Source organism: Carassius auratus, unplaced genomic scaffold, assembly GCF_003368295.1.
Source record: "Carassius auratus strain Wakin unplaced genomic scaffold, ASM336829v1 scaf_tig00043140, whole genome shotgun sequence".
NCBI lineage: Eukaryota > Metazoa > Chordata > Actinopteri > Cypriniformes > Cyprinidae > Carassius > Carassius auratus.
In genome coordinates this window covers 709-13,227 of record NW_020526764.1, presented here as the reverse complement: position 1 = coordinate 13,227, position 12,519 = coordinate 709, and the positions used below count along the sequence as shown (strand labels likewise).

At 38.8% G+C, this 12,519-nt stretch overlaps 1 protein-coding gene across 1 annotated transcript; it reads right to left on the bottom strand.

Annotated features, from left to right (window-relative positions):
* Nucleotides 1-1,687: 1,687 nt before the first annotated feature.
* Nucleotides 1,688-10,969, bottom strand: LOC113086324 (protein Jade-1-like). The gene is made up of 11 exons (XM_026255409.1): nt 10,863-10,969; nt 8,839-8,971; nt 8,359-8,429; nt 8,061-8,218; nt 7,788-7,972; nt 7,477-7,688; nt 7,221-7,388; nt 7,007-7,123; nt 5,854-6,387; nt 3,727-3,844; nt 1,688-3,588 (listed from the first exon to the last, which is right to left on the bottom strand). The coding sequence occupies exons 2-11, from the start codon at nt 8,888-8,890 to the stop codon at nt 2,663-2,665; spliced, it is 2,541 nt and encodes an 846-aa protein (XP_026111194.1). The 5' UTR covers nt 8,891-8,971; nt 10,863-10,969; the 3' UTR covers nt 1,688-2,662.
* Nucleotides 10,970-12,519: the final 1,550 nt, after the last annotated feature.

The window sequence follows — 12,519 nt, the reverse complement described above, 5'->3', positions numbered from 1 at the left end:
GCATTTGACAGACGCTGAACCTATACAGCTTAGCTTGCATTAAAAAGTATGTATTTTGTTTTTATACAGTCCCTGGGACTCAAACCCATGACCTTGACATTGATAGCGATTTTAGGCGTCCAGACTAAAATGCTGTTGACGAGTCGGGAAAACTGCATATATATGGAGTTTCTTGTGAGCTAGTGGTTATTACATCTTTAGATGTGCTGGGATTTCCTTGCATGAAACAACCACAATGCACAAATGTTGTTTTTATGGAGTCAATTGAAAATATTTAATTCTGCTTGTTTGTGGGTTTGCAGTTTGAATCAGACTCACTCAGAGAATCTTTTAGAACTATTAATAACTTTTAAGCTGAAAACATCAATGAATCTGGAATCATTTATCAGTTAGATTTAAAATGAACCAAGAGGAACCACTGCTTGTTTTTAGACATAAATATAAATCTTTTTTTTCTTCTAATAAACGTTATTCTAAAAGTTATTCAAATATATATATACACAAATCAAATATTTAAAATGTGGAATGTGTTTAACGTTCCGATTCACTACAATGACAGCGTCAAATGTGAACTAAACCACTTTTGTAATTTGTCAACAATGAAAAGAAATACGATTCCCAAATATGGTTTACAGTAATTGTAGAAGACAATGTCTATCGTTTGCCAATTGTTAATCTGATGCCTTGTTTGAAATCGAAAACCTGCAGAAAACCTTCCTCTCAAGGAATCCAGACATCTCCAGAAGTAACCTCAAGAAAATTTATTCACAATCTGCAACAAAACTAAAGTATTGCGTAAGAATAAAAGAAAAAGAAACATTTCTGTGAACAGTTATACCAAGCTTGCTGGCTAATGTTCTAGTGCAACATCTCAACGAAAACACTCACATTTTGCATGAGAATATACATTTACAGCTATAAAGGAAAAATGCAAGAACACACTGAGTACTACTCCAAGGCAACCATGTCAAGAAGATCAGTCCTTTCATTGCAACAGTGTCTTCATCAGAACTATAATAGTGTCTTGTGTTGTTTAATATCAAGTGCAAACATGAATTCAAAGTAATGGATACTGGAAGTAAATGATTGTTAAAAGCCTTCCTGAACAGAACTGCGAATGGCGTTCACTATATGTGTCATAATGTCATCATACTGAGTGTGGATTTGTCTGTCTGCATCTACAGAGTCCATCTATTGCTGAAGATTATGGTTAAGTGAAGAGTTAATCATTTTTTTGTTTGTATTTTTCTGGAAAGGAATTACTTCGAGACCAAAGAGAGTACATTTAAGGCCATTAACCTGTTACACCCTAAGGTTGTTTGAAAGAAAAACAAGAAATAATACTATAAATTACGTACAAATATAAGATTTTACCTGAGAAGGAAAAGGTGCCACAACTTAAGTATGGCACGAGTCACATACACACAACATGATGGCCATTTAAGTTAGCAGAATACTGAGAAATCAATTTAAAAGTCTTAAAGGTACAGTTCACCCAAAAATGAAAATTTGATCTTTATCTGCTTACCCCCAGGGCATCCAAGATGTATGTGACTGTGTTTTACTGAAGAAACAAATAAAGATATTTAACTCAAACCGTTGCAGTCTGTCAGTCATATAATCTAAGTGAATGGGAATCACAGCTTTGAGAGTCATAAAATCATACACAAACAAAACCAAATTAAACCCTGCAGCTTGTGACGATACATTGATGTGTAAAGACATTAAACGATTGATCTGTGCAAGAAACTGAAAAGTATTTATATATAGTTTTTTACCTTTTTCAGCACAATGTCTGAACTGTCCCGAGTGGTTCTCAACAGCCTGCGTGACACGTCTTCTTGCATTACGGTGGATCGCTGAATTTATAAGTGCATTACCACCACCTATCTCTCAGGTGGACCACTGACACTCTCAACTGAGACTGAGAGTGTCAATGGTGCATTCGAGAGATAGGTGGTGGTAATGCACTTATAAGTCTGAGATCAGGACAGTTCATACATTGCGGTGAATCAGAGGTAAAAACGATATAAATACCATTCGGTTTTTTTGCACAGACCAATTTTTTTCTTGTCTTTACACATCAATGTATCGTCAAGAGCTGCAGCGTTTTGTTTGTGTTTTTTTGACTCTCAAAGCCATGATTCCCATTCACTTTCATTATATGATTGACAGACTGAAAGAGTCCGAGTTAAAAATCTTTGTTGGTGTTCTACTGAAGAAACCAATTCACATATAGATAAACATCAATTTTTTATTTTTGGGTGAATAAAACCAAATTTTGGACACTGGTTAGAGTTGTGGTCAGATATGATATTCTTTCAAACAGTTAAGTGCAGTAATTCTGTGGAACTTAAGACAGTTGGGCTGTACTGGCTTTGTTTCACGCTGGTAACATATGTTATAAATGCTAATAACTCATCTAAAAATTGTGCCAGTTAATTTAACCTGATTTTAAGTTTCATTCATTAAGAAGACTTTTTTTCTTCGTCATCAGCCAATCGTTTGGTCTTTGACACCTCTCTGCGTATGTTTTTGACATACACTCAAAAAAATAGTTTCAGCAACAGCAGAAATTACAGAATAGAAAAATAAATATTCCACCTGTTCACCTTTCATTGAAGAGCAAATGAAAATGAGAAATATAATATATTTAGACACTTCATGATGCAAGAACTCCACGTTGGATCACATCTGAACCGTAACGTCTAGTCATCGGGCTTCGAAGTCTTTGAGTATGACACCTCTTACCCTGTTCTGATTGGCCTAGATCAGACTCTTCCAGATGGCTTCGGTTCTCACTTCCTGTCCGCAGCCGGGTCCTAATTTGAGGGGAGGTTGTGGCGGTGGGACTTGTATTAAAAATTAAGGAAGAATTTTGGTCCATGTCATTTCTGTCCTGTCCATCTTTCCCCGATGACGTTCTTTCACTCCGTTTAGGAATTCTGAAACTACCCCAGTTTTTCAGATTCCGCCTAGTTGTTCCATTTGGCACAATTTTTTCTTGATGATGGCTTGAGTTGGTCTTCCTCGGTGATACATTATAAGTGGTCGAAGCAGTGACTACAGAACTAGCAGTGGTTCTGCTGTGAGACAGCAGTAATCTGTCATCCAAGTTGTCATGATCAGTCTCATTCTTCACCGCGTCCTCCATAGACTTCGACTGTCTCAGTTTGTCTTTTATAGACACCTGTTCCAACAGCTTGCTCCTCCTCCTCCTGTCCTCCAGGGGGCGCTCGCTCTCCTCATCTCTTCTATGAGATTCACAGCCCCTCAGTCTGCCCTCTGAACGTGTCACCATAGCTGAAGCTGCCGTCTTACAACCTGCAGAGCCTGAATCAACCACCTCAGTACTGGGAACATTGTCCATGACCAGGCTTTCCAATCTGGGCATCTTTGCAGGTTTGTCTGCTTCGATATGCTTTGAGACTCTATAGGTGTTGCTCCCATTCTCGTGATTTTGAATAGTGGTGCCCAGGGCGCTGTTGTGGCCACAGTGACCCTTCAAAGGCTGAGGGGATGCAGGTACAGGAGGTGCTGTCCGAAAGTAAAACATAGCCTCCTCCAAACGTCTAGTAGAAGATATACCTGACCAGGAGAGAAGGTAATGGTTTAAAAAATAAAAAAATAAACGGAATACAGACAAGACAGATATATATTGTATTGTATATATTCTCATATTTGAAATATACTCATTCAAGTGAGTGCAGTGAGCATCATACTGACCAGTGGCACGTCCCTGCTCGAGCAGCCGGATGTGGTGATGAAAGATCTGCTCTTGAACTCGGCACAAGGTTCGTTTAATTCTTTCCCGGCGACTGACCATGTATGTCAAATTACGCACCTGAACACACATATATGTAGGTGAGACATATGAATTCTACAAACAAAACAAAGTGATAATTCACTCAAAAATGAAAATAAATTTACTCAGCCTAATTCATTCATCTTGAGAACACAAATGAAGTTATTTCTAATATTTTCTCATCTTTCTTGATAAGGTTTGTTCTTGCATGTCAAGCAAGCATGACTGAGCTTTTGTTTACAGTTGATTTGCTCTATGCATCTGCAATGTTAATGTATGAACAAAGGCCTAAATGAAATCTGTTCATTATTTAAAGCGATAGTTTCTTATTTGAAACCCCTTGATTCATTTTCAATATATTTTTCAACTTTTAATGAGTGATTCGATTGCATGGAGATTAAATGGAAAAACAGTAAGAGAATATGAAAAATATCTTCATTTGCGTTTCGAAGATGAACAGGTTTGGAACAACATGAGGGTTAATAAATAACAGTTTTTCATTTTTGGGTGAACTAACCATTGTGTGGAGTTTCTAAACATGAAAGATACTCTCAGCAGCTGTGGCAATATAGCACATAATAATCTAAAGACTTACCTACTCTGTAAAAATGGTTTATTTGTCTAAAACTTCCTTTGTGCAGTGGGAATAGTTTTTAGGGTCCCAATCTTAAATTCTTGCAGCTGGAGTTCACAGAGAGTTATATTACATTTCCATAAAATAAATTTAAATTCCTTCACTTCTGACGTCTTGACTCTCCTATTATTTGAAAAAACGGGCTAGTGTGTATTTTCTATTTGGGTTTGGCCAAGCAACATATTTTATGGTCTAATGATAGAGATACAGGTGTTGTAATGACTGTGGCGTGACAGAACGACACAGGGACAGAAACGTTGTCAAATGTTAGTGATGACAGTAATTTAAAACCTTGAGAAAACAGTTTTTTAGTAACAATATTGAATAAAAAAAACAAAACAATTATAGGAATCCAACAATTGATGACTGGACGATGGTTATTTTCATACTAATCCACAAAAACCCACACTGAAATATCTGCAACTCACTAACACAGTGTCTACAGCCGCTGCAACAGTTGTCACACCGTGTCATGGACGCGACAAAGTGACTATTGCAAATCATTTGAACTTTGCTACACAAAATCGATTACAAAAATCGATTCCATTTGCTGATTTTGAACACGATTTTGTGTAGCTTGTCAGTGAACTACGGCTCTGTGTAGTAAAGGCCAACCAGTGTTGCCAAGTCGGCAGTTGTTTTTCATGTCCGCGGGTTAGGGCTGGGATAAACGATTATTTTTTAAACGATTAATCTAGCGATTAATTTTTTCAGACCGATTCTATTTATACATGTTGATTTACATATCTGAATGAAAAAACATGAATTCCTTAACATTGCAATATATGTTTATTGCTCTTAAAATTACAAAATAATTTGCGCCAGAAACTTTGGTGTTTCGCCCTTTTTCTATCATGTTTAATGATTTTGATTAATATGCACAAGGCAGAGAGGACCAATATATACCAATAACGTGATGTTTAGCCCCTGAAATGCGAATTTTACCAAGGCAACCCTACGCAATTTTTATCAGGGCTAGTTTTGAGGCTAGTTTTGAGAAGCAAGTGGGCAGGATTTGTTTTGAAAACCTGGCAATCCCGCTCTGAAAGCACGTGCTGGAGATCTACTTCTAATCACAGGAGCAGCTTTACTGACGAGATGCGCATGAAAATTGCATTCGATTGATAAGCGCTTGTGTGAGAGGGTTATGAAAGAAGTGCAAAGACATTTTTATTGGTCATAACTTCCAGAGATAAACAGAGCACTGGTCTAAGCTTAAGCTTTCTAGAGAGCCTGCGTTCACAAAAGCTATCAAATGGAGTATTACTTTGAAAAGCTGTGCATTAGACTGTATGTACAAAAAACTGAAGAATACTTTAGGCTCAACAGTCTTGAGCTGTGACTGGTGGCTGCTGTCTTCCTTTATATTGTGCCAAGTGGTAATGTGGCTACAGAATGGCTTTGCAAAACTTACCCTCTCTAGATCCTGTCGTAAATGCGTGAAGAGGCGGAGTCGTCGCAAAAGCACTTCCTGTTCCCGACGGGCAAGGCTTTCTTCCTCCTCTTTCTTCGGCATGATGAGTGGCTGGTTAAAGTTCACCTTCCTTTTCAATTTCCAGTATTGGAACAGGAAGTCCACAGTTTCCAGGGGCAACTGCAGGTGCTCTGCGACTTCATCAGCGGCGACGAAGCGATAGAACTCGTCCTCCAACTGCTGAACTCGAAGTTTACGCTCACTGAGTCTGGTTTCTTCTGGGTTTTGTGCTAGCCTGGGCTGTGAAGAGGATGAGATGTTCACTCCTCTATTTCTCCCTCTCTCTTCGCTGGTCTGGACCTTCACTGGCCTGTCATCATCTCCCTCTTCCTCATTCCAGTCCATTCCTGAGTGCTTGGGACAAAAAGACTTAAACTTGACTTCATCTGCTTCTGTGAGGATTGTGTTCATCTTCAACCCACACTGCAGACCGCAGGTCACATGGAATGCCACACGGCAACTTTTGGCAGAACACTAGGGGGATTTTGAAAGAGAGAATGCCAGGATTAAGAAATAGAAAGATGGGGAAAATGTGAAGTTGATTTTTTTTTATTATTATGAATAATTCTACTATTATTAACATAATTCTACATTTAAACCAAGTAGCATGGATGCAGCATCTTGCAAAACCCAAACTGAACAAATAAAACTACTTTTGGCAGTCAGCAACTATTAATTTATTCCAAGAGTGAAAGCATCCAATACCTGAGGGGGATTACGGAAATATCAGAAAAGTCATGTGATCTCAACATGTTGGTCCCCATGAGGTGACTCAGTCCATGGAAAATTAAACAGCCTTTATCAGAATACTGATATGACCTCAACCGATGTGAATGTACATTATTTCAAACATTTTTCAGAAATACTATTTATTTTGTATTGTGTCACTTTTTTATTAAGGTTATGAAAGGTAACTAAGTGCTTCAACCTTAAATTACTGATGGTATCAGTTGATGATATTTTATTCTCCAGAGCTCAAATTGAGAGAAAATATTCAGGTTTAAAATGCACTTTAGGCCCTCTGGAAGATTTTGAATATCTAAATGAACGACATTAACCATCTGTATATTAGTTAGACATCAGCACTGTGTACCTGAATACAAGCTCCTGTTTTCTCTTTACACAGGCAGCATATTAGAGCCCATCTGTTGCTGGGTATATGGGACACATTAGTGATAGGCTCCATCTTCTCAGGGTTACCAATGCTTACCTAGAAGTAAAGAGCACACAACAAAAACCAGTCTGAGCTCACACACTACTCTTAACAAAATGACTTTATAAGTCTTAAGTTTTGCATGCATCCTTACTTCTGGTATCCAGAGGGCACAGCTGACGTGAACCCACTTGGTGCCACTGCGAGTGGGTTTCATGGCCCCTCCTGTTTTAGGACACAGATGACATTTTGGAAAGATGCCCAGTGCGCAGGTACGACAAAGCCAGCTGCCCTCGGGAACCTTCAGTATACCGTAACATGCCTGTGGGGAGGTACATTGTTATATAATGTTATACATATATGTGCTTGCACATGCATTCAGACACTCAGGTGCACAAACACATACACACCTGATGCACACAGATGTTGCACTTGTCACAGAACACCATTTCATTGCCATCCTCGCCGTCAGGGGACTGACAGACGTCACACACCACGTCTTCATCGTACTCTATGCCAAGCCCCTCCTCCGTTTCCATGGCGTGGCTCATGTTGTCATAGCAACGGTGCTCAAACTCCTCCATGACCCGCTCCATTGTCAGCTCATCCAGGAGTTGCATGCCTACAAGCAAATCAGTTAGTCACACGTAACATTTGTTCCAACAGTAAGAAATTTGAGTGCGTAATGGGTCAAATGAAAACTCTGACTGTATCTGCTCACCCATCTTACTGAATTCCTCGTTAGCAATCTGCAGCCAAGCGACGTCCTCCTCATTCAGGTCATAACGACACATGCCATCAGCCAGCGTCTGAATACCCACGTATCCCAGCATCGATGACTCAGATGAGCGAATCAGCTTCTTCGGCCTGATGAACAGAGGAGCGGGGGATTTCTCAGCTACAGTGCTGCAGGGAAAAAGAAAACAGGAATAAATCAATGGCATCCATTAAAGAAGAATAATTTGACTTGTTAAAACAAAAATACAACTCATACCGCACTATACACTGCGGTATGGAGTTGGGACTAACAGGGACTTGAACCCCTTTCTCCCACTCCTGCCGCCAGGGATCTGCCAGCTCATAATAATCCTCTGGATTCAGCTGATATGAATCATGCAGTTTCATAGCAGTGATCAGGTCTGTCCTGAACACCTGGAGGAGAAAGAAAGGGGGGGGGGGTTGACTATCGGAATATGCATCAAAAGATGTGTGACAAAAATCTACCATATTATCTTTTAGCCTGTTAAGGTCGTATGTGAGGTGGTTCGGAGTGTGAATGCAGATCTGTGTACCTCTGAGGGTCTTTTTCCATTCTGTTTCCTGTGCTTTGATTTGGAATGCTGAGAGCAGGATGTGGAGTTACCTGAAAGAGACAGTAACAAATGCATGCAATGTGTTGTGCTGAAGATTCTGAGAAAGAGGGATATTCATGTTATTAGCAGCACTAATTGTTAGTGTTATGATATATATATATATATATATATATATATATTACACACAATTAATATATGTTATTAACGGTTATATTAGTTTTAAAAAATGGCAGTAATAGTTATGCATAAAGAGATGGCTTGTGACACATGTATTAAAATAATAATAATAATGATGTGGGCAGATAATTTACAATAAACATATTGCAAAAATAAGAACGGTTCCAATCTGGGATTTCACGGTGACTTTAATAACATGCAACTTCAGTGTTACCAGAAAGGGCTATTTTAGATTGCTCGAGGCAAGTTGGCACTAGAAAATAAAGTGTTTGTCTGTCTTACTTCCATTATCCGAGTCCTCACTGGTGCTTGGGACACGGCTTCGCTTCATCATCAGCTGCTGTGGCCTTCAAGTGATGCAGAAATCTAAATGACTGCTGAGTGCACTGCTTTCCCCCAACCAGCCACAGCTTGACTAAAGCCAGAAGACACACATTCAGCGTTCAAGAAGACTTTACAAGCCTAACTCAACTTAAAAACTACGTTAAGTTACTTAATATTATACTTTTATAAAACTTAGTCCTTCTATTCGAGTTTAATATGCAGAATCAATTTAGAAGAAATTCGTAGACTCAAAACGCGGAGCTATTCAACCGTTGTTGTTGTTGTTAGAAGATTTGCTAACAGCAAAAATTATTAACGTCTACACCAATCCCTTACAAGAAGGTAAAAATAGTAATTAACGTTGTACGGTGTAAAGAAAAATTACGCTATATTGATGTGCGCATGCCCAGTAGTTTTTGCGGTATGCCAACTAGACTTCTAACCAGCTTCTAACCGCTGCTGCTTGATTGAGCACAGCAAAATATTATCGGGGCAACCAATCCGGTGGGTCTAAAGGCGGGACTATCTGTTGAATCGACCAATGGTAGACTGAAATGCTCGTGAAACGTAAAAACTTCACATTTAAGTTGGTTGTTTTTGCTCTAGTCTAGTCATGATGTACATACCATTAAACTTATCCGCTTCATCTGTAATTTACATTAAATTAAAATTCCGATTTTTAAATTACCCAGGGCACCGTGTTGAAAATTAGCAAACTCCAATTTTCTGTGCAACGCACTCACGCTGGGAAATTATAAACACTCCTTATATACTGTTTTTTTAATCATGTTGGCGAATATTCAACGACTTTAAAATGATTAAAGCCGAACAATTTTTCCATTACAGAACACCACCACACGAAGAGGACGAGTGACCTCGTGTTTTTATTAGTATTTACTCAACTAACTGAGCAAAAGCAAACACAGATTTTCACAAAAACTGATTAGATATGCCAAACTTAAAAAACATATGGTTATAAATACATTTAAAGATACAACATCAAAATCTTATAACTTTCTGCTAATTTCAACTGAATTACAATAAAAAAAAACTTCTGGCCAAACTCGACGTCTCGCTCATACGGTCTATGGTCTCGCTCCATATAAACAAACAGCAGCTCACGCTGCGCTAACGCTCCATGTGACGCTACTTGCAGAACACGCCCCTTGACGTCACATAGCTGTCCATTTTAATGCCAGAGTAAACAAAACTATTATTATTAATAATTAATTTTCCCACTGAATCCAAATCAATTTTACAGTGTTTTAATACACAACCTCTGCTGCACTTTGATATATTTAAAAAACAACAATTTATAATACCACGACACATACAAGTCCACATACAAAGCTACGTAGATCAGAAACATTTTTTTATTGCACAAATACATAGATTTTGCGGATTTAACTTCTAACGCAAACATAAAATAAAATATTAATAATGTCTAACGCTAATTTATCCCAATATCACGGCAGCGCTGAATCCGGACCACCCAGACCGTGGCACGGGGAATGTTTTACTCTCTAAACATAACAAAAATTCATATATTCACTTAAACTGCAAAAACATGGGCATGCGTTTGATGACATTTGTCGGTTCGCTACCAAACCCTTGGGTTAAATAAGATAAGGCGCACATTCAGGCCAGGACGCGCGCGCCGAACTTGCGACATGACGGCTTTGACACACAACGGCGCGCGCGCGCACGGGCTAGCAGCTACGCGATTTAAAGTAACTAACAATATTAAAGCAAACCAAACCAGGAGCTTATAGAATTAATACAGAGGTCAAATACATGTAAACATTTATTTAGGGGCAGCGTCTGCTGTTTCTCAACTTAATCTTTGGCGCCATTTTTAATTACGTGCTACATTTGCACCGGACCATCTGCATGAAGAGCTCGCCAGAAATCCTGGAAAGCACTTGAACCGTCCCTGCCTTTAAAACATGTATGCTACAGCACACCAAGAAAATTTAGTGTACCTTCATAGGAAGATCTTGCTGATCCTGCGCTGGTGTTTCTATGTGGCGCCTTTCTCAGAGTTTGAGTCTCGTTTCTCCTCTCCTCTCCTCCACCCCACACACAAACACATGCAGGTTACGTATGCGCGCCGCTGCTGCTCCTCGTCCACCTGCAGGGGGAGCTAATGCCCCGTGCGCGCTCACGCCCGAACATGATTATCACTATATCACTTCCATTTTCGCTGCTCCCTGACATTCCACATCTGTTTTGGAGACGATGAAAGGAATTTGTTTTGTAAAGCTCAGGTTAAACGCTACTCATCATTAATACGAATCAATAGGAAACCTCTGTAAATAAAGATGTATTATTATTCATTCACAACTACTTATCAGAAGTACATATCAAATATGTAATGCATTTGAAATATCAGTCCAGTTTAAATAATCTCAGTTACGAAAATACGAATCCATTTCAGTTGTTTACTTGTTTGTAAACAGCTGAGATGCATCATGAACATCTTGAACCTTTGATGACAGGTGCAAAATACAAAAGCTGGAAATCCCATTGAGGTGACCTCACAACAAAATATTTTGGTTATTGTTTCCTTTTATAGGATTTTTTTTCTCAGTGGACAAGTATAAATGTGTGGCACAACGTCAAGGGTGGTGCAAAGGTATTTACAAAAAAAAAAAAAAAAGTACACAAACAATAGAAAAAAATCAAGAGCCATTTTTTTAGAAGGATGGTAAATGAACTGTATTAGGATTATTAGATTTGAAAAATCATATTTTTGAAATGAAATGAAGCCAGGAATTGATATTAAATTTTTCTTTATTTAAAAATCAACTACTTTTTTTTGGACTGTTAGTTCAACCAATAACCACAAGGGGTCATACTTAACCAATTGTCAAGACAACCTAGATACACAAGGTGAGAACGAGGGAGGAGTTTATTTTGACACACCACTGGCCAGACTACATCTGGTAGGCCTCAGGAGCCAAGTTCACAAATAACTAAAACGAATTGATGCTAAAACAGCCTTTTGAAGGAATCATAAGGATCAGGAGTGGGCTCATTCTCTGATGGAGAAATAAAATGCTTTATAACTTAACAAAACAAGGCCAAGGTGGAACAACAGATGTCTGACATGTGCATGAATATGATTACTCCCGTGTCTGCAGATACGGCAGAAGGGTTCTGATTACTGACAATGCTTACATGAATACATGTGTGCATATTCATTTGAGTGCCAAAATAGCATTTTCTAGTCTGACAGACCTTCTCTGAATCCTGCTTCGGTAAGCAGATGTTATATAATGAGAGGCTAGACTGGACCAGCAGGTTCAGAGAAAACATCTGAACCACAGCTGGACCGCAGCGGTTCTCAAACAACAGTGCATCTGCGATCAGAACGCCTCCACCTAGATAGAGATGATGAAGATGAAAAGAGTTAGATCATTCTCGGGCCACTTATTGATATTATTGACCAGTTAATGAAATCTGTTCCCACCTGGATGACATGCTGTATGAATCTTCTTCAATAGTTGGAACTTTTTCTTCCTCCTTCCAGTCATAAATGATCCGTGCCAGAATGTATAAGTCTGCAGGAGGGATTTCTCCTTCAAAAAAAGTCCCATACAAATACAAAATGACATATACCGTATTTTCCGGACTATA